Source organism: Neohortaea acidophila, assembly GCF_010093505.1.
Source record: "Neohortaea acidophila strain CBS 113389 unplaced genomic scaffold BDY17scaffold_5, whole genome shotgun sequence".
NCBI classification, from domain to species: Eukaryota; Fungi; Ascomycota; class Dothideomycetes; order Mycosphaerellales; family Teratosphaeriaceae; genus Neohortaea; species Neohortaea acidophila.
The window spans coordinates 1,115,869-1,135,106 of record NW_022985514.1 but is presented as its reverse complement, the minus strand read 5'-3'; the positions used below and the strand labels follow the sequence as shown (position 1 = coordinate 1,135,106).

The window sequence follows — 19,238 nt, the reverse complement described above, 5'->3', positions numbered from 1 at the left end:
TGCGACAGTATAGTGGTGTGAAGCGCGGGGTGGGCGGGCGGGTGACAACCACGAGTACGCTTGGCGATCTGTGATTCGAGGCATCGTGTCTTTGGCGTGTAGGGGACTTCAGGCACCCTTTTCGGGCCCGGGCAAGTCAAGGCAGCAGCATACGCCCCGGTCTATTCCTCCTCTCCACCCCTTCCGTCGTGCTAATCATCTACTAGCCGCCCGGCACAGCGGGATGGAAATCGCGCACGTTGATCATCTGCTCCGCAACTCCGCTAGTCGTCCCGCGGCTACATGACCTGCAAGTGCAATGAATTAGTCTTCGTCCAATCACCTTCGTCCAATCACCCCACGTCAGAGACCATCTCGACTTACCTCGCTGATGCTCTGCCGCTCAATCGTGCTCTTTTGCCTCTCGTTCCTCGATACCCGCCAGTACACATCCGCTATCTCCGAACTGCCCATCGCCCGGAGGAACTCCTCGTCGTGCGTGATGATGATCAGTTGAAAGTTCGGCTGGTCGCGCCGCTTCTTCACAATCTCCTTCAGACTCTTCGCGAGCGCCTTGATGTTTGCTTCGTCGAGATTCGTCGTCGGCTCATCGAGCGCAATCATGCCGCAGCCAGAGCCGAAACACTCTGCCAGCGCGAGACGGATGATGATGGAGGCAAGCACCTTCTGCCCGGCGGAGCAACGGCCGCGCATGTCCATTTCCGTGTCCTGCTTGACCATGACGACGCGGTAGTTGTAGCTCTTGGTGCTCGTGACGTTCTCACTCTCGCTGCGAATCATGATGGTGTCGACATCCGTGCCTTGGTAGGTGCTGCGCCACAGCTCGGCGACGATGTGGTTGATTTCCTCCATTTTGATCGAGTGGTACTTCATGATGGCCTGGTCCAGAGCGGCGCTGTAGCGACCCAGATCATCCACGCACGCTTTCGTCGTCTCCACCATGATGTGCGCTTCCTTGTACTTCTTCGCAGCATCTTTGTAGTCCGTCTCCCAGTCCGCCCGGAGCTGTTTCAACTGGTCGTCCATGGTCCTGACCGATCCGCTGATGGTAGCTTGGTCGCCGGTGAGCTTGTTTCGCACCCTCTGCCACTTCTGCGCCTCGTTGTCGTGGTATCTCTTGTCCTCCTCGGCATTGTGAGACTCCAGCTCTGCAATCTCCGCACGGACTGATTGCAGCTGGCGAAGGTCTCGACGGAAGCGCTGGTTGTCGGAGATGCTGCGTCTCGTATCGGAATGGTTGCGAAGCTGATTCTCCAGATCCTTCACCGCTCGGACAGTGCGACTGACCTCCTGCTCAACTCGCGTGATTTCATCTTCGAGCGCCGAGATCTCACGCTTTCCACGCGCGAGTTGCTCTGGCCCGCCTCTCTCCACATACGACTTGACCTCTTCGTCGGCCTTCTTGAGATCGCTGAAGCTGCTGTTGAGCTTGTTCGCCGCGGCCTGCAACTCGCGGGTCTTGTCTTCACCACGGACTGCAATATCATCGTATTTCGCTTGGGCCTGCGACATTTGGGGCACGAGCGCCTGCAAATCATTGTCCATCGTCTTGACCGTCTCGCGCTGCTCGCTGTTCAACCCGCGGTACTCTTCGATCTGACCTTCGAGCGACCTCTTCTCTTTGAGCTGGTACTCGGCAGTGCTCAGCTTCTGCTCAACGTCCCTCCGTTCCAGCTCCAAGCTGTTGATCAGCTTTGTAGAGCGCTCGCGGTCACCAGTGCTCTTGGCAAGACGAGCCTTGGTGGTCCGGGCAAGATCGTTGACCTTCTTGATGTCGTCCTGGATGATCTCCAGTCCGCGGGACAGGCCGGCTGCCTTTTGCTTCGCCGTCAACTCCTTGATCTGGTTCTCGAAGTTCGCAATGTCGGTGCTGTACTTGGCGATGTTTTGGACGGTCTTGCTCAGAGCCTCAACATCTCTCTTCGATGCCTGACGGTCGCGCACAATTGCGTCTTGGTCTTCAAGTTGGCGAACAAGCTTCTCATGCTGCTCTGCGAGTTCGCCTGCCCTCTTCTCCAGATCCGGAAGCTCGGCCTTGACTTTCTTCCACGTGTCGTACTGAGTGCTGACTGCCGTAGCTTCTTTCAAGGCCTCCTCGGCTTCTTTGAGGTCGTCCTTCAGCGCATCTCCGCCCTCCAGACGCTTCTTTTGGCTCTCGACAGTCTTCACCATCTTTTCCAGCTCCTGCGCGTTCTTGAAGGGACGAGCACACGTGCGACAGCCGTTGTGGTCCTTTGCGTTCTTGATACAAGAGTCCAGATACTCCAGGACTCTCGAGAACGACTCGGCATCCGATTTGGCGATGTCGCGGCCATGTGCAATTTGTTGGAGCTGGTCGGGAAAGTCGGCAGCCTCGCATCCCACGGCATCACGAATCGCTTTCTCTGCCGTGTGCACTGCGGTGCGCTTGGTTTTGAGCTCCCCCTTGGCGGCACTGAGCTTGAACTCGATCTGTTCCATCTCGCGATTCGTCCCGTCACGCTGTCTCTCCGCCTCAGTCACGTGGCTGCCGCTTTGCGTGACTGCACGCTGGAAGTCGGACTCCACAGTTGCGGGTGTCCATGCTTGACCGACAACAGAGCTGATCTTGTCACCGTGTGCACCCTTCATGGTCTCCAAGCCTCCCTGACTAGTCTTGAGTTCTTTCTGAACGAAATCAAGGCGGGCAGAATCACCGGCTTGTTTGGTCCCTTCGACCAGTTCGGCCTCCAGCTTCTCCTTCCGATCGTCGAGCTGGTGGAGTTCGGTCTCGGCGTTCTCGATGCTGCTGTCCCACTTCGCGCTTCCCACGGCTGCCTTTGCAGTCTCCAGTTTGGCTTCGGTGTCGCGTAGATTTGATTCCAGCGTTGCTTTTGCTCCTTCGTCAATGTTGACTTTGTTGAATGCGGTTTGCAGGTCGGCGATCTTGCGGTCATTCTTGGTGATGGCCTGCCGGGCGAGCTCCTTGCGTTGGGTGAGACTGGTCTTTTGCTGGTCGATGTCATTCAACACCTTCTGCGCCCGCTGTAACTCTTCTTGAGTCTCACGCCTGGCGCGCTCGAGAGAAGCGTTCTGTTCGCGCGCCATCTTGTTGATTCGGTCCATGAACGCCTGAACCTGCGCGTCATCCACCTCCAAGTCGAAGCCGCGGATGTTGTGGCTGCGAGCGGTTTCCTTGACGAGAGACTCACGGTTCTGCACCTGGCGTTCGTAGGCCTGCTTCTGAGCTTCGTACGTGCCGCACTCCCGTTCCTTGTTGACCAAGCGGCTTCGGGCGCCCTTCATCTCCTCGGCCAGGTTGGCGTACTGCTCCTTTTGATTGGCGAGATCGTTGTCGTAGGCCGCCACCCGCTCTTCATACTGCTCCAGCATGTGTTGGAGAGCCTCGTCGGAATCGGTCATCTCGTGCAGATTCTCCCGCAACGACTCCACGCTCTCCTCCTTGGTGCGCTCTTCAATGCGCTTTCCATCGAGCCGGTAGACGATCTGACCGGCGCTGTTTGCCTTCTCGGCGAACTCCTCGGACTTCTTCGCAGCCTCTTCGATCTTGATTCCGATCGCCTCGTACTCCTCCGAAAGTCGAGTGAGCTCGTTGGAGAGCTTGACATTGCGCTGCGTGTTCTGCTCGGCCTTGCCTTTGACGACTTTGGTGTACTCTTCGTCCTTTTTGAATTTACCAAGCTCCTCGCGCTTGCCCTTCTGGAGCTTTTTGATGTCAACGACAGCCTTGGTGTATTTCTCGGCTTCGAAGATCTCATCGAATTTTCCCTTCAGCTTTCCGGCCTCCGACAGCGGCCACAAAGAGTCTTCCTGATGGCAGAAGATGACGCAGTCCAGGACGGCATTTGACACGCCAAGGTACTGCGGCATCAAGGTCTGATCAAGCGGGGAAAGTCAGTGGATGATTCGTGAGATGGGATGGAAGATAAGCCAGAACTTACCACCAAATCGGCGACGCGAGTGCTAATGACGGTCTTGTAGCCATCCTTTTTGATGCTCAGGGAGCTTTCCATGGTCTTCATGGAACGAGAGGCCTTCTTGACGGTGAGCTGCAAGCTGCGGGTGCAGACCAGCTGGTGGCCCTCGGCGGATCTGAAGGCGATCTTGACCTGGGCGAGGACTTCTTTTTCGCCGCAAAGCTTGGGATCGTGGACAAAAGCGCCGCCCTTGGTGTTGGGCGGGAGGTCGCCGGTGGTGGCATACTTGAGGCATTCGATGATGGTCGTCTTGCCAGAGCCGTTGAGGCCGACGATCAGAGTCAAGGGTGGATGGAATTGGATGGTTTCGGAGCGGATGTTGTCAAAGGAGCGCACGCCCAGGATGGAGAGTTTGTCGATCCTCGACATGGTGGATGAGTGTTGAGGAATGATCCGTGGAAGTCAAGGGGAGGATGTGGGATGGAAGGCGTGGAGATCCCCACCTGCTGCCTTGACTTCATAGGAAGAGGGAGGGGAAGGTTGCAAGGTGGGGTGTGAACATGAGAAGTAGATGGTAGCAAACCGGTGAATGTAGGGAAAGGTGAAGGATGGAGAGGTCATTAGTGGTGGTCTTGTGTCGTGTTTGCCTTCGTTTGCTTCTTCGCGGTGAATCAATTGTCGCCTCAAGTTTCGCGTAAAGTGCATACACGAAGTGGACGCCACTTCACCTGACCTGCACATCTGGTCAGAAGTCGTGGCATTGTGGATTTGGCATTGAAGATTGCAATATGCGCGCGGCAGACGATGAGATAAAGCCTTCAAAGCGCCTTACTATTCATCGCGATGATCGATTAATAGCATGATGGTGCTCTCATTGCCATCCTGCCCCAAGCATACCCAGCCCCGGCTCTTGCACACACCATCATCTCGCGACCGAAACAGTCCCACGGCTTTCTTCCTCGGCAGTCGCCCATCGGACCTTTCGCCGAGGATCTGTTTCACGGCCTTCGAAGTGCAGTGTACGAACCCTGCGCTCGTGCAACCGTCTGGGATTGGACCCATCTCCACTGCTAGGCGCGATTCGCCCTCTCCAATCGACCTCCGTGCCCCCCAAGGCTGGCGCGCCTTGCCGCGGTCCCACCATGGCGGCGTGGCAGAATGTTCCTGGCCTCTCTGGCAACCTCCAGGACTACGCTGGCTTGGCCGGCAACCGCATGTCCAACGACATGGGTGGCCTGCTCACTGACGCCTCGGGCATGATGAATGGGTTGGACATGGATATCAACTTGGCAATGGACATGGATCTCGACTACGGCCAAGATGCACAGACCGTCAACGCCATGGAGCAGCAGCAACAACAACAGCAGTCCATCGGGATGGATCTCACGGCCAGCAACGGATCGTACACCCCTCAGACTCCCCAACAGCAACAGCAGCAGCAAGATGCGCCAATGACGGGCGCCGGGGCAGGACCACTGCCTACAGGTTTTGGCATGTCCGTTCCCCAGAGCACCAGTACACTGACCGAATTCACCAAGCGGCGGAACTGGTCGCAACGCATAATCGAAGAGCTGAAAGACTTCCTCCACATCCTCACCCCCGATGGGCGAATACTCTACGTCTCACCCTCTTGCAAGTCCATTACTGGCTACGAGTCGCACACCCTCGTCGGCCGATTCATCGCCGAATTCGTCCACCCCGACGACAGTGGCATCTTCATGCGCGAGTTCAACGAGAGCATCGCGAGTGGCAACAGCCTGCGCTTCTTCTATCGCTTCAAGAAAGATGACGGGACATATGTGATTTTCGAGTGTGATGGACACCCCCACCTCTCCGCCGATCAAGGGAACAACGGAGGCATGAGCGGTAGCCCCAACTCAAACATGCAGCAAACCTCCTCTGCCGGCTCTTGCAAAGGCTTCTTCATGATGGCCCGTCCCTACCCGACCAAGAACGCCGCCCTACTCGACTCCTTCCTCGAACACAAGATTGAGAATGAGCGCTTGATGCGACGGATAGACGAACTCAAGCGGGAAGAGGCGCAAGAGAATGCCGAGCAAGATCGATTATACCGTGAACACGCGGTCACGTCCAAGAGCGGCGCGACTCCCTCCGAGTCGAACTCTCGAGCACCCGCAGATACGAATTCCGAGCCACCTCTGGATTATCAGGGCATGCCGCCGCCTGCAAAACCCCCAGTGTCCAACACCGCCCTTACGAGGCAGAACCTGGACAGCGCGCTGTCGTCACAAAAACCGGATAGTATCGCAGACAAAATGTCGCGCTACGAGGCCAACAGCACGCATCTCGAAAGCATCGAGTTGCTCACCGGCCTGCGCTATCGCGACGGCGAGCGCAGCCACGGCATCAGCACTGGCGACACCTCGCCCGCGCTCATCCGCGGCGATGCGGGGATTGCGATTCTCGTCGACCGCGACCGGGACGGACTGAAGAAAGACAAGAAGAAGCTGAAGGTGGCGGATGAATACGTGTGCGCCGACTGTGGCACCCTCGATTCACCCGAATGGCGTAAAGGACCACGCGGGCCGAAGACGTTGTGCAATGCGTGCGGTCTACGGTGGGCGAAGAAGGAGAAGAAGGAGAAAAGAGGCGGCGGGGACGATAGCAGTCCGGTGCACCCGTCTAGCGGCGCAGGCATGGGTGGCATGGGCATGGGGGGTGTCCCACAGCCTGGCTTGCACATGCACAGCTCCGCTGGCAGTAGTGGGTGAGGCAGGACTGGCGGCTTGGAAGCATTTCAGCGCGACGTTTGTGCATTTGCCTGTACAGTGGTGTGATACCGAACACACGCATCTGTACAGTTGTCATATGGGCCCCGGCCGATCTCTGGATGATGCCATTCAGTCAGAGGAGGTCTGACGGATGATTGGCGCCTCTTGCACAGAAGGGGAATTGGCGGTTTCGCGCGCGTGCAACGGCGCGGAGCCTACGTTTGGCTCGAGGCTCGACCACTGATCAGACGGTAGGCGGGAGGCGTGTGTGTGTGTAGTATTGAGTAGACAAGTTAACACGATACATACAGTGAATCGAGGCAACTGGTGATCCGTCCCAACCCGAGGACATCTCGAATAGGTGTTCTGAGGCTATAGGTGAAACACAACCTGGCGGAAATCCTCGAACGTGATTGTGTGAGATGATTACGAATGGAGCCGCCGCGTCACGTCACTGGCCGTAGCGTATCGGCGGGTCCAATGGCCCCTGTCAACAATCTGATCGGCGCCCCCTGTCAACCTGCATGTGGAGGACATCACACCAGTCGGGCTTTTCATTCTCTCGTACCTGCGTTTTCCTATTCCTTCTTTTTACGAAAAAAATCATCAATGGCAGCCTCGTCGACCCGGAAGTCCCCTACGACGGCCAAGCGTCGCGGCCAAGCGTCGCAGCCTTGCAGATGAGCCGATCTGAAAGCTATTAGACGACATCTTGGCATGGAGCGCCTAACCCAAGCGCGCAGCCTTATGGGTTGCAAGCGATTCTTCTTGATAGCAGGCTGCTTGCTCATCGTGGCCACCGCCCTCTTCGCCGCCCAGCCCGCGTGGCGAAGTCGACTGCACTCGCCGCCTCTTCTGTCGGCCTGGTCGCGGCAGCAACCCGCTCGCCAACCTCCACCGCCCGAACAGCCTCCATCTCCGCAAGAGGCTGCGCCAGTGCAACGACCCCCACCTCCACAACAACCTCCACGACCCGGCTCCCCAAGTTGTAGGGGAGCCAGAGGCCAACTCATTAATGATGAGACAACCCAGGACCTACCCACCTTCCGCACCGCCCTGCCCGTCCCCGGCATCTCTATCAACGACCCCGCCGATTACGTCTATCCAGAGCCCACTTACGGCTCCTACCGTGCGCTGGGATTGGAAAAGACGTGGATGACCTTTCGTCAGCGGTATGAAGCGTACGGCTACGGTGAGACCGAGGGTGCCTATCCTCTCGCTCACGTATCCTGGGAGACGGTGGATTGGGGCCAGCTACAACAAGACTGTCTTCTCTCCCAACCGGAGAATCTGACAGAAGAGGTCCCGGCACAGGCTAATTGGCCTCCACGGTTTCGGCTCGCTAAGAATCCCGAGTCTCCCGAACGCGCCGAGCAGCCTACGCGCCCCAAGCGTCCTCATGCCCACCACCCAAATCATCCGCACCCCCCTAGACCACCAGAATCGCCCGAGACCCCCGAGCCTCCGGGTGAAAAGGGTTTGAGGCAATTAGTCGCACTTCCCGAGGAGGGGTCACCGAAGCCCGGCAACGGAAAGAGGAAGATTGGAAGGCAGGCAATCATTCTGCGAACGTGGTCGACATACAGATACACGCAGGAAGACTTGTGGAACGTGCGGTCCATCATTACCGAAGCGAGTCTTGCGAACCAAGGCCGCTATACCGTTTTCTTGCTCGTGGACGTGAAGCGGGAGGATGGGGCGAGGATTCACACCGACGATGCATTCTACCGCCAAGTGCTGGAGGAGTCTGTACCGAAGGAATTCTGGGGACTCGCCGTCCTGTTCCACGAGAGTCTGCAGCGGAGCTGGTATCCGAAGATTCGAGAGTATCAGTGAGTAACTACCATGTTCATCGAAGAAGACATCATGCTAAGTCGTGGACGTGCTCTAGTCCTTACTGGCAAATCATGCAGCCCTTCCAACTCTTCTCCCGCTTCTACCCCGAGTTCGACCACCTGTGGCAGATCGAGATGGACACTCGCTTCCTCGGCCACACGGGCAAGATGCTCAACGCCTACCAGGCGTTTGGCAAGAAAGAACCATACAAGCAAGCCCGAGAGCGCGCCTCTTGGACCTTCATGCCTCGCGTACACGGCAACTACAGGAAATTCTCAAACGGCATCAACAGAGCGCTGCAGAGCAATGCCACAACGTGGGGACCCCCCGACACCAGAATCCCCGGTTTCAAACCCCTCGGACCCACGCCGCCCGTCGCCGACGCCACTCTCGACCACTTCGAATGGCTGAAAGGCGAGGAAGCGGACCTCCTCCTGCTCGCCCCAGCCTTCGATCCCGCCCGCGTACAAACACAACCCGACTGGCTCTTCAAAAACTGGATCATGGGCTTCGACCGCAGCCTCCCCCGCCTCGCCTCCTTCCCGGCCCAAGCACGCGCTTCGCGCGAACTCCTCGCAGCCGCGCACATCGGGCAGCGCGACCTGGGCCTCCGACTAGCCGGCGAAGCTACCCTGCCCTCCTTCGCGCTCTGGCACGGCTTCAAAATCGTGCAGCCGCCCATACCCAAATTCACCTTCCCGGAGCGCGACCTGCACGAGCTCAACGAGATCTACAACGGCGGGATGCCGAATGCTTTCCACGATGGGATCGCCAGGGGCAAGGACCCGTATCGCGCCAACGCGCTGCGGTGGTATTCGCGCCCGCGGACGTGGGAATGGGGCAGCTCGCTCGTCGAGCCGGTGTGGATGCACTGGCGGAACTGGGGGCCGAAGAAGAAGCGCGCTTGGGCGGATGTGTTTGGCCCGGTGCCGAATGAGCTGCCGGCGTTTTTGCGCAGGATTGATGGCGAGGTGTATGCGCCGAATTTAATGCTGCATCCGCACAAGACGAACGGGAAGCCTGTGGGAGGGGGTTGATGGTATGGAGTTCAGCACATATAGAGCGCGGTCGCCGGCGACATATGCTCTCGGGACTGCTCACGATACATTTAGACCAACTTCGACATGCTAATTATACTGTCCCTTCTTCGCCACCAAACTCCAAACCAAACCTCCACACTCCAACCCCGGCCCAAACCTACGCCTCAAACCCAACCGCCCTCTTCCCCCTTCCCCCCATCCCACACAACTCGCTCTCCACCATCTGCAGATCCGCCATCACCCACCCCAACTGGGTGGCACGATCGCTCGTCAACCGATCCATCGCGCGCTCCGACAAATCGACGCCATCGGGCTTGCTGTCGATGCCGAGAAAGTGGATTTTGCGGCCCTCGAATTCGAGCGAGTAGCATTGGCCGCAGACGGCCGAGTTCCAGCCGCTGATGGTTGAGATGCTGGCTACTTCGGAGGGGATGTCGGCGAGGGTGTTGAAACCGTATCTGCGTGGGGAGCAGGAGATTGTTAGCTGGGGGAGGGAGAAGGGGGGAAAGGGAGGGGACGGACCGCGACATTAGGCCGTGTTCGCCGTCTGAGCAGGCGACTTTTGTGAGGGAGTTTGAAGGGTTGTCGTAGGTGTTGTCGTAGCTGAGAGTGTTCAGTGTTGTGGGGGTTGATGTTGGGGATGGGGAGACGAAGTTACCGGACGGCGACTTGTGCGGCGCTCACAAGTGCAACGGTGTGTGCGAGGAGAGTTGCTGTGATGATCTTCATGGCGATAGTAGATGTTCTTGCGCAAGTGACACCGAATAGATGTTGGAGGGAAATAATACGAGAAGACGATGTTGGAGAAAGCGGAACAGTAAGAATGAGGGAATGAGTTCGACGAAAAGAAACCACTTGTCTTGTCGGTTTTCTACCGTGTGTCCTTTCTCAATCTTTTTTCGAATCGGTTCTCGTGACAACTCATACTGTCCAGCGATGGTAAGCGTGGACACGGCAGTGGATGTGTTAGTAAGTGGAACCAAATAGAGAAATGTGGTAGTCAAGTGGGACGAGAATCCAGCTTCCAGCGTCTCATGGATGGCTTTCTCCACCTACCTGATAGGCAGATTCTACGCTGGATAGATTAAATGCCAGGCCCGTACCTTAGGTAGGTAGATGGGTGAGGGAAAGAAAGGCAACGCTCGCTAGATCATGTGGTCGTTGGATGACATAGAGCTGAGGAACGCTGAGTAAGCGCCTGTCCAAGACATCATATTGCAACAACAGGCCTTCAGCTCCACGCTTAGGAGTACTAGGTCAAACCGGCCCTTCTCGCATATGCATCCTAAACGATTTTCAGATATTCAGAACGGCTGTGAAAGGTAGACTTTCCACTGGCAGAAGATATCATCACTCCATTACGGCCGACACTCCACGGACAGCTTGATACCTGGATCGGCCCAAGTCTTCAGCGAGACCACCATCCATCTAGCCAACATCGCCTCCAGAGCTGGCCGTGTACACCTCAACCGCTTGACCCCTCCGCTGGACCCGCCGACAAAATGGTCGGCTCATCCTGCAACGTCTACGTCTCCATCACCGGTCCCAAGCCCAGCGAGCACGACAGCTCACACCGACCAGGCTACCACAGACCGCAGCATACCTGGCTAATCTCCATCGAGCCGCACCACAGCCACCTAATGCCCGGCATCGGGCACAAAGACAAAGACCGCGAGCCCATCCACTACGCCGCAACGTGGGATGCCGAGGCGGAGACGTACGCCATCGCCACGCACTCGCTCGTCCGCGACCCGGGCATTATCGGCAACATTCTCATCGTGGAGGAGGCGCATGTTTCTACGGAGCGACTGCACGGTATGCTGAAGGAGGATGTGAGTCCGCTTTCTCCGCCTTCTAAGCGCAGGGATCATGCGTCGTCGGAGGACGAGCCGGAGCATTGGCTCCGCGGCGCGATTCACGGGTTGCAGCATCGGAACGTGGCGCAGAAGTTTGATGTGGATGAGTTTTTCTTGTTTGCGCACGGGTATGTGGCGAATAGGCTGGAGAACGAAGCGCCGGCTTTGATTGCGTATCCGAAAATCCACAAGGAGGCCGACAAGAAGTCGAGCAAGAGTCGCTTCTGGGTTTCCACGCCGACGCAGCATCGCACGCGCAAGGACAGTAGCGGGCAGGCGAAGATATATGGGGGCTTGATGTGATTCTGATGTAGCGGTAGCTTTTCTTGCTCAGGTCATGATTCATGATGTATGTAAGCTCTAGTACATGATTGACCCTGGACAAATGCAGTATTCAGTACATCTGCACCTCCACCAGCGCCCTCCGAACTCCCCCATCCATCCCAGGCACGCCGTGATTCTCGATTTCATAAGCCACCGCGCCTCGCTCTCGACAGGCTTCTTTCAGCCCGTCGATACTTCCGCCGACGCCGAAGTAAACTCGCTTGGCGCCAATCATGGCTTTGCCCATTTTCACGCGCTGCAGCAGTTGCACCAGCAACTCGACAAAGGCTCGCGTGGATTCGGGGCTGTAGATGGTTTCGGCGGCTAGCACGACCATGCCTAGCTCGGGCGCTGAGGGGGGAATCAGCGCGGCTAGCTGGGGACACCAGGAGCCAGAGAGGAAGATGAGGTTGATGCTTCTGCTCTTCATGTCGGCTGCGAAGCGCTGTAGCAGAGATTCGGAGATTTCGAGGTCGCCGTGTGAGGATTCATCGAGACTCGGGGTGGGAAAATTACCGTTTTCCGTGTTCGCTGCCCAGGTCAGGAGTAGATTCGGGAGTGTCACGAGTCGGAGAACAGCGTCGTTGTAGTCTTGTAACACAAAAGTGAGGGAGAGTGCGTTGAGTAGTGCATGTCGGAATAGTACCAAGCTAGGAATCGCGGTGCCAGCACCGAGCTGAAGAGTGATTAGGACGATGCCCGGTGCTTCATGATCGAGCAACAGGAGACATACCTCGACAATCTGATCGCACCGGACAAGCTCATCGATGTCCTTCCGCGGACCTCGATCAAGAAGCAGACTTGCGAGATCGAGCGAGCATTCCCACGTCTTGAAGCCGCCTTCGTAGAAGCCGGAGCGGAGGTCAGACTGCTCCAGTTGGTCTATGATCTGGTCGTTCTCCGCGCTTTCTTCGCCGAGGAGCTGCACGCGGACATCGTACAGCTCGCGTCGGGGCAAATGGATCGTGCGGCCAGTTGGAGATTCTATCTTGACGGTACTGTAACTGATGCGCTCAGGGAGTGTGGTGAGCTGCGAGGCATGTCAATACCCTGCCGAGACCAGCAAGTATGAAGCGAATGATGGGCGATTGCATACCTACCAGTTGTTGCAGTGAAAGCTCCTGCGGCAATTGAGTCTGTCCGCCTTGGACCGCGGCAGCAGAGGTCGCGGGCAGATTATTGTGCCGTTGCTCGGCATCGTCGTCGTCATCTGCGGCGAAGCCAAAGGAGAAGGCCATGGTGGCTTGTTGTATGCTGCAAGTAGGCGGCGTTAAGGATTTAAAGCGACGGAATTCACTTTGGTGGGGCTTGGGCGACATGACGCTAGCCCGGACTTAGCAGCTACGCCTACGGCCTGCCTTGGGGCTTCCACCCTTCCGAAGAGACCATTGCAGTATATAAAAGGACGATCCACTGCTCGTCTACTCTCCATTCCTTTCCATATCACACACCCCTTCTCAACTTGACAACGTCCCAGCAAGAAGCTCTCTCTCAACCCAGCATGGCCTACCCAAGTGACCCATTCAAACCATACGATGCCAATCATCAAACCCTTAAAGGACCCGGAGATGCACGACCAACGACGCTACAAGTGCTCAAAGACAACAATGCTTTTGGCAAGTTGAAGGGCAAGACCATCCTCATTACTGGCTGTTCAGCAGGTCTGGGCGTCGAGACTGCCCGAGGGCTGTACGAGACTGGCGCTACTCTCTTCCTCACGGCGCGCGACATGAAGAAACTGGACGGCGTGATCGACGACATTGTGCAGAATGCGCAGCACAACAAAGACGGACCCAGACCGCAAGCCGTCGAGATGCACCTCGACAGTCTCGAGTCGGTGCGCAAGGGTGTCGAGGCCTTCAAGCAGCAGTCCGGCAATAAGCTCAACATTCTGATTGAGAATGCGGGCGTTATGGCTTGTCCTTTCACCCCTACCAAGGATGGCTACGAACAGCAGCTTGGCGTCAATCATTTCGCCCACTTTCTGTTGTTCCAGCTGCTGCGTCCGACGTTGATCACGTCGGCGAAAGAGTCCGGCTCTGCGAGTCGTGTGATCGTCCTCAGCAGTGCGGCGCATCGCCGGGGCGGCCTGCTATTCAGCGACGAGGAAGGACTAAACGCATGGAACAAGGGCGACAACTACGATAAGTGGAAAGCGTACGCGCAAGCAAAGACAGCGAACGTGTACATGGCCAACGAACTCGATCGACGCTACGGCTCGCAGAACGTGGTGGGCGTGTCCGTCCACCCGGGAGGCATCTTGACTGATTTGCCGCGCCATCTCTCCCAGGAGGATCTGGCCGCGCTGGGCGTCGGGGACAGCATGGCGCACATCTTCAAGAATCCCAGCCAAGGCGCCGCCACGACTGTCTGGGCGGCGGTGAGTCCGCATTTCGAGGGCAAGAATGGTGGACGGTATCTGGAAGATGTCGGTGAGTCGAGTCCGGCGCAGGAAGGGACGGTGATGGGAGATCCGGGGTATGAACCTCATGCGTATGACAAGAAGAGCGAGGAGATGTTGTGGAAGATCAGCTGCAAGGTGGTGGGCGTGCAGGATGACTGAGGCTGAGGCTGACCGCATGGTGCCGCTCCAACGGTTTTGCATGATTCTTCGTTCCACGTGACTGTTTGTACTTAGCAGCCGGCGTTGAGCTGGCTAACAAAACCCTCTCTGCTTCACTTCATCGGTTACTCTTCATGGCCGATCAGTATGAGAGTGCATCGATTATATACAGATCTAGTATCTGTCCACGTGAATGTGGACGCCAAGTCGACGCGCGATGATGTCAGGGTGGTGGACTTGGTCGACAGCCACATGCACACAAACACACCACACGCGAGCATTCTAGCCTTGCTTTGATCATCCTTAGTCAATACCAGACTCTCCGTTCGCACCCTCCCAATTGGATCCATTGCGCATTCTCGTCTCTGCTCGCATTCGTACATTGAACAACATACCACCGACTTGGCTACGTCAACATACACACCAACGTCCCGCCACCGCAGCGGTGACCCTTTCTAGCTCGGCATTCCTCAACACAAACACGACATGGCGCGTGCCAGACGGACGAGACCGGAATTGACAGAGTCATGGGATGCAGTTGAAGCCGATTCAGACCTCCATACCTCCGAAGACGAGGCCGCAGCGCTTCAAGAAGAGCAAGAGGAAGAAGCCAGAATTCTCAAGAGAACGCGCGGGGCCAGATCAAACAAGGGCGCGCGCGACTACAGTCCTCGGCAGCGCGCCACGCACTCCGCCCTCGAACCGCCCGAGCTCGTCATGCCGAGTTCGCCGAATGCGATCAACGGCAACAAAGAAAGATCGCACACGCCGCGCTTCCGCATGAACCAGAGGAGTCTGACGAGTGATGCCGGCCATTTGGATGCCGCCGGGAGGAGTAGCAGGACGACGACGCCACGCATGAGGATGAACGATCGTAGTATGACGAGTGATGCGGGCAAGTTTGCGCGCAAACGGTCCACGGCACAGAATATGATTCTCGAAGATGAAGGGGAAGATGATGATGACAACGCCGATGCCCTGTCCACATATGCGCGACTGATGTGGCGGCGCATCCTTCGGCCCATCTTGGGCTACTGCGTGGACATTGTGGGCCGTGTGCTGAACATTGGACGACCGCTGCTGGCGTACGCCCTGTTTGCCTATCTGCTGTTCGCCATTGTCGTCTTCGGCTCGGGCTTCCTCACTCACACCATCAATAACGCCCTCTCGCCCATCTGTCGTATTCCAGGCGTCACCCGCTTCTTCAACCCGTCTTTCTGTCCTCGCTTTACCGCCCCCGAAATCTCTGGACCCGCGGAATTCGATAAGCTCATTCAGGCGCAATCCGCTTTCAACGATGTGCTCGCCTCCTCATCCACCGGCGTGAACCTCCCCCTAGACATGAAGAGAAGCGAGGCCGGCATTCGCGACCTCAAGCACGTGGTGGAGTACTCCTCCCTGCCCTCGAAGAACGAGCTCGTCTACGAATTCGTCGGCTTCATCGACACCGCGCGGCAAGCCTCCCAAGACCTCAGCAAATTCAACTCGCGCATCGGGCACGCCGTCGACCGCATCCTCAGCACCAACCGCTGGACGCTAAGCGTCATCGACGGCATCTCCGACTCGGAAGCCACGCGCGGCAGCATCGCCACCTTCCTCTCCACCCACCTCAACATCTTCGCCCCCTTCCAGCCCGTGCCCCTCTCCCGCGACATTCTCCTCGACCAGTACCTCAAGCACACCTCCGCCGTCGAAGAGCAAATCCTCTCCCTCATCACCGAAGCCCAAGCGCTCCTCAGCATCCTCGAGAACCTCGACGGCCGGCTAGACATCATAGCCGGCGTCGCGACCCGCGACGGCCTCGCCGCCGAGGGCAACCGCGAAGAGCTCTTCGCCTACCTCTGGACCAAGCTAGGCGGCAACCGGTCCGCGGTGAAGAAACTCGACCACCAAATCGACCTGCTGCGCAACGTGGGCCAGTACCGCCGCATCGCATGGGCCCACGTGACCAACACGATCGTCAAGCTGCAGGCGATTCGTGACAATTTGGAGGATCTAAGGGAGCGCGTCGCCATGCCCGAGACGCTGGGCACGGATCGCGTGCCGTTGGAGATCCATATTGAGGCGATCAATTTGGGGATCCAGAGGTTGGAGGAGCAGCGCGAGTCGAGTCGGAAGGTGGAGGCGGAGGCTTATCAAAGGGTGTTGTCGAGGGCGGAGGCAGGGGATGCGAAGATGATTGAGGGGAGGGAGCTGTGATTGAACGACTTTTTGGCAGTGGAATGGGAAAATATGCTCGGCGCTGCGTGCGCCTTATAAAAGCGATGCCCGACTGCGATTCGGCAAGGGTCATAGTCCTGATGAGATACGAGCTATGAAATGGACGAATGCTTGATGAGACATGAAAGCCGTCGATCTGTATCTGCGACGCGACTCTATGCGACAAAATGCCATGCCACCTGCCTTCAGTCGGAGGTCTTGATGTACTTGCTCCAGCGTCGTATCCGCGCTCCGTACTTGTAGAACCTGTCATCACACAAACCCCGTCAGTAAAAGGCTCTCTTCTCGAAATAGGGACTGCAACGGCAGAACTCACAGCACCGGCACCGGAATCATAATCAGTGCAATAAACCCCAGCACGCTCGTAGCCCACTGCACGCCCAACCCACGAAACATATAATCCGCAAACAAAGGGAACCCGGCACCGAAAAGCGACCGCGTAAACGTCGTCGCCGCAATCGCCGAATTGGCGTAGATGGTATACACATCAATCGTGTAATTAAACCCCTGCAGCGTAACGATAATAACGGAAAAGCCGATCGGGATGCCAGAGAGAATCTGCGGCCAGGGCGAGATGGAAGGGAAGCTCGTCCATGCGAACCAGAAGAGGCCGATGGGCAGGACGACGGAGGCGAGGATCATGGTTAGCAGGCGCGTTTCGATTGGGCGGCCGGCTTCGGGGTCGGGCGCGAGGCGGGTGCGCGTTGTTGTGGCGAGGAGGATGCAGCCTATTAGGACGCCGACGAGGACGGCGAGGAAGGGGAGGCTGCCTTTGCCGGAGCTGTAGTGGCGGTCGTCGATGAAGGAGATGGGGTAGGCTTCGAAGAGGAGGTAGATGAGGCCTGGGGAGGGTGTTAGCTAGCAGGACTTCCTGTGGGAGTAGAAGGAAGATTGGCGTACCGTAAACGAAGGATTGATAGAGGGTGACGAAGAGGAGGATGGGTTCGAGGAATAACATCTTTGATGGGCGGAGGAGATATCGGTTCGCGATGTCTTTGAGGTTGACTTGCGTTTCTTCGTGCTTGGAGTGTAGAGCCCAGTTGCCGGTTTCGTGTCGGAGGCGTTTCGCTCGTTGGGTGAGGATGATGGGGGCACAGGTCTGTCGGTCAATAGTCAGTCGACGTTTCATTCATGCAAGAGCCTAGAAGAGAGGATGCACACCTCAGGAACGAAGATCCATGCGATGACGAGGAAGACACAGCCCATTATCAACGTGATCTGGTCAGGTGTTAGCAGATAAGATGTACATCATAAGGCTTGAGTTAAGCTCACCCATTGAGTCCACCTCCAACCGATGGTGGAAGCCACGTAAGCGCCAACCTGATGATGTCGTGAGCCAACAAGCCGTGAAAGCAGGAAGATAGTTTGAAGCATACAATCGGTCCACAAATCGGTCCCGCATACAGCGTTCCCGCAAAGCTCGGCATGGCGAACCCACGCTCTCGCGGATCCCAGATATCTGCCAGGATCTGATGTCGCAGTGTCAGCACTGATTTGACAAACGCGGTCTCCTTCTAGGCCAACTCACACCACCAGTCACCCCCGTCGGCGACGAGCCAAAGAGGCCCTGGAAGAATCTCCCCACGAAAACCGTCTGTAAATTCGACGCCACCGCTACGGGGATCTGGAAGATTGTGAACCCCAGAACGCCAGCGAATAGAGGGAGTTTGCGGCCGTAAAGTTCGCTCAAAGGTCTGCGGAGTCAACAACAGTCAGTATACGACGAGTCGACAATCAATGGAAGCCAGCACATGCCCAAAAATCGACGGCCCAATGCCGAAACCGACAATGTACAACGACGTGCCCAAGATGGTGATCTCTTCGTCGACGCCGAATCGCTTGGCCACCTGCTCGTTGGCGCCGCTGAAGACGGAGGAGGAGAAGGTAACGGCGAGGGTTAACATTGCTGCGGAGAGCGTGATTGTGAATTTCTGCCGACGCGTCCTAAACCACATGGTTAGCTCGCAGAACCATCGATTGCATTCAGCACGTAATAGTCGACGGAGACGAACATGTTCTGGGGAAAGTCGGGATCATCAGGCCCGTCCCAATCCACAATAACAGATTGCGGATTCGCATGGCTACTCGGCGCCTTCTCCGTCCGTTCGGGCGCTTCCAAGGTATTGACAGTATTCGGATGCGCGGTCTTCTGTGCGTCGAGCGACGCGCGCGTCGAGGTGGGCGACATCTTCGACGAATCGCTGGTGACGTCGGCTACGTCCTCGTCCTTTGCGTCCAGCCCTTTCTCCAAATCGCCCATGTTGCCGCCGGAGGTCTCGCCGTTCTTCATCGGGGAGAGTGTGGGAGTGAAGAGCAGACGAGGCCCATGACGAAGAGAGGGTCATTGCATTCAATGCTCCACGAAACCAACCCCGAGAGGGTAAGGGATGGTGTCGATTGACGTTGTTGGTACCCGCGGGTAACGCGGCATCTGCTTTCCCGAGCGATGGAGCTATTGCGGAGTTAACGCCAACCTGCTGCATATGGCGGTGAACATCATTCATCTAATAACGAGAAGAACAAACTGTCAGCTTTTGCGTTTCGATCGCCATGTATCTGCAACGCTGTGGGTGCTTATTGGCGTCTTCCGATGAGGCGAAGATAAGGTGCGCTCGTGCGCCAAGGTTTGTGCCTGACATGAGGGAACACGGCATCATGTCGAGGCTATCCCAAATGGCATGTTCTATGCAATGTTCCTGCGTCTGCTCCAATGCAGGGCGGATTCAAATTGATTAATTCAAAGTGGTTAAGTGACTATCTCTGAACGCTGT

The 19,238-nt window shown here is 57.1% G+C and overlaps 10 protein-coding genes across 10 annotated transcripts; 6 read left to right on the top strand and 4 right to left on the bottom strand.

Annotated features, from left to right (window-relative positions):
* Positions 1 to 7: 7 nt before the first annotated feature.
* On the bottom strand, positions 8 to 4,578 carry BDY17DRAFT_280433 (DNA repair protein Rad50). Its single transcript, XM_033732042.1, has 3 exons — positions 3,921 to 4,578; positions 364 to 3,855; positions 8 to 287 (listed from the first exon to the last, which is right to left on the bottom strand). The coding sequence occupies exons 1-3, from the start codon at positions 4,323 to 4,325 to the stop codon at positions 279 to 281; spliced, it is 3,906 nt and encodes a 1,301-aa protein (XP_033589971.1). The 5' UTR covers positions 4,326 to 4,578; the 3' UTR covers positions 8 to 278.
* Positions 4,579 to 5,170: 592 nt separating this feature from the next.
* On the top strand, positions 5,171 to 6,628 carry BDY17DRAFT_249574 (uncharacterized protein; the record flags this gene model as incomplete). The annotated part of the gene is made up of 1 exon (XM_033730994.1): positions 5,171 to 6,628. The coding sequence occupies one exon, from the start codon at positions 5,171 to 5,173 to the stop codon at positions 6,626 to 6,628; it is 1,458 nt and encodes a 485-aa protein (XP_033589970.1).
* A 358-nt stretch (positions 6,629 to 6,986) lies between these two features.
* Positions 6,987 to 8,665, top strand: BDY17DRAFT_146649 (uncharacterized protein). Its single transcript, XM_033729579.1, has one exon. The coding sequence runs from the start codon at positions 7,346 to 7,348 to the stop codon at positions 8,462 to 8,464; it is 1,119 nt and encodes a 372-aa protein (XP_033589969.1). The 5' UTR covers positions 6,987 to 7,345; the 3' UTR covers positions 8,465 to 8,665.
* On the top strand, positions 8,438 to 9,667 carry BDY17DRAFT_297377 (uncharacterized protein). Its single transcript, XM_033733590.1, has one exon. It carries the CDS (start codon positions 8,536 to 8,538, stop codon positions 9,499 to 9,501), a length of 966 nt encoding a protein of 321 aa, XP_033589968.1. The 5' UTR covers positions 8,438 to 8,535; the 3' UTR covers positions 9,502 to 9,667.
* BDY17DRAFT_324138 (SnodProt1) lies at positions 9,662 to 10,233 on the bottom strand (the record flags this gene model as incomplete). Its single annotated transcript, XM_033737138.1, has 3 exons — positions 9,662 to 9,962; positions 10,033 to 10,107; positions 10,163 to 10,233. 3 exons carry the CDS (start codon positions 10,231 to 10,233, stop codon positions 9,662 to 9,664), a joined length of 447 nt encoding a protein of 148 aa, XP_033589967.1.
* Positions 10,234 to 10,755: 522 nt separating this feature from the next.
* Positions 10,756 to 11,680, top strand: BDY17DRAFT_345987 (uncharacterized protein). Its single transcript, XM_033738090.1, has one exon. The coding sequence runs from the start codon at positions 11,007 to 11,009 to the stop codon at positions 11,661 to 11,663; it is 657 nt and encodes a 218-aa protein (XP_033589966.1). The 5' UTR covers positions 10,756 to 11,006; the 3' UTR covers positions 11,664 to 11,680.
* Positions 11,681 to 12,937, bottom strand: BDY17DRAFT_297370 (uncharacterized protein). The gene is made up of 3 exons (XM_033733589.1): positions 12,785 to 12,937; positions 12,418 to 12,714; positions 11,681 to 12,360 (listed from the first exon to the last, which is right to left on the bottom strand). The coding sequence occupies exons 1-3, from the start codon at positions 12,920 to 12,922 to the stop codon at positions 11,755 to 11,757; spliced, it is 1,041 nt and encodes a 346-aa protein (XP_033589965.1). The 5' UTR covers positions 12,923 to 12,937; the 3' UTR covers positions 11,681 to 11,754.
* A 126-nt stretch (positions 12,938 to 13,063) lies between these two features.
* BDY17DRAFT_339316 (uncharacterized protein) lies at positions 13,064 to 14,531 on the top strand. Its single transcript, XM_033737969.1, has one exon. The coding sequence runs from the start codon at positions 13,186 to 13,188 to the stop codon at positions 14,245 to 14,247; it is 1,062 nt and encodes a 353-aa protein (XP_033589964.1). The 5' UTR covers positions 13,064 to 13,185; the 3' UTR covers positions 14,248 to 14,531.
* Positions 14,532 to 15,246: 715 nt separating this feature from the next.
* On the top strand, positions 15,247 to 16,446 carry BDY17DRAFT_316795 (uncharacterized protein; the record flags this gene model as incomplete). The annotated part of the gene is made up of 1 exon (XM_033736034.1): positions 15,247 to 16,446. The coding sequence occupies one exon, from the start codon at positions 15,247 to 15,249 to the stop codon at positions 16,444 to 16,446; it is 1,200 nt and encodes a 399-aa protein (XP_033589963.1).
* Positions 16,447 to 16,652: 206 nt separating this feature from the next.
* On the bottom strand, positions 16,653 to 18,757 carry BDY17DRAFT_324133 (bicyclomycin resistance protein; the record flags this gene model as incomplete). Its single annotated transcript, XM_033737137.1, has 9 exons — positions 16,653 to 16,713; positions 16,784 to 17,309; positions 17,368 to 17,566; positions 17,629 to 17,685; positions 17,740 to 17,787; positions 17,844 to 17,936; positions 17,996 to 18,161; positions 18,235 to 18,411; positions 18,480 to 18,757. The coding sequence occupies 9 exons, from the start codon at positions 18,755 to 18,757 to the stop codon at positions 16,653 to 16,655; spliced, it is 1,605 nt and encodes a 534-aa protein (XP_033589962.1).
* Between the last annotated feature and the right edge of the window lie 481 nt (positions 18,758 to 19,238).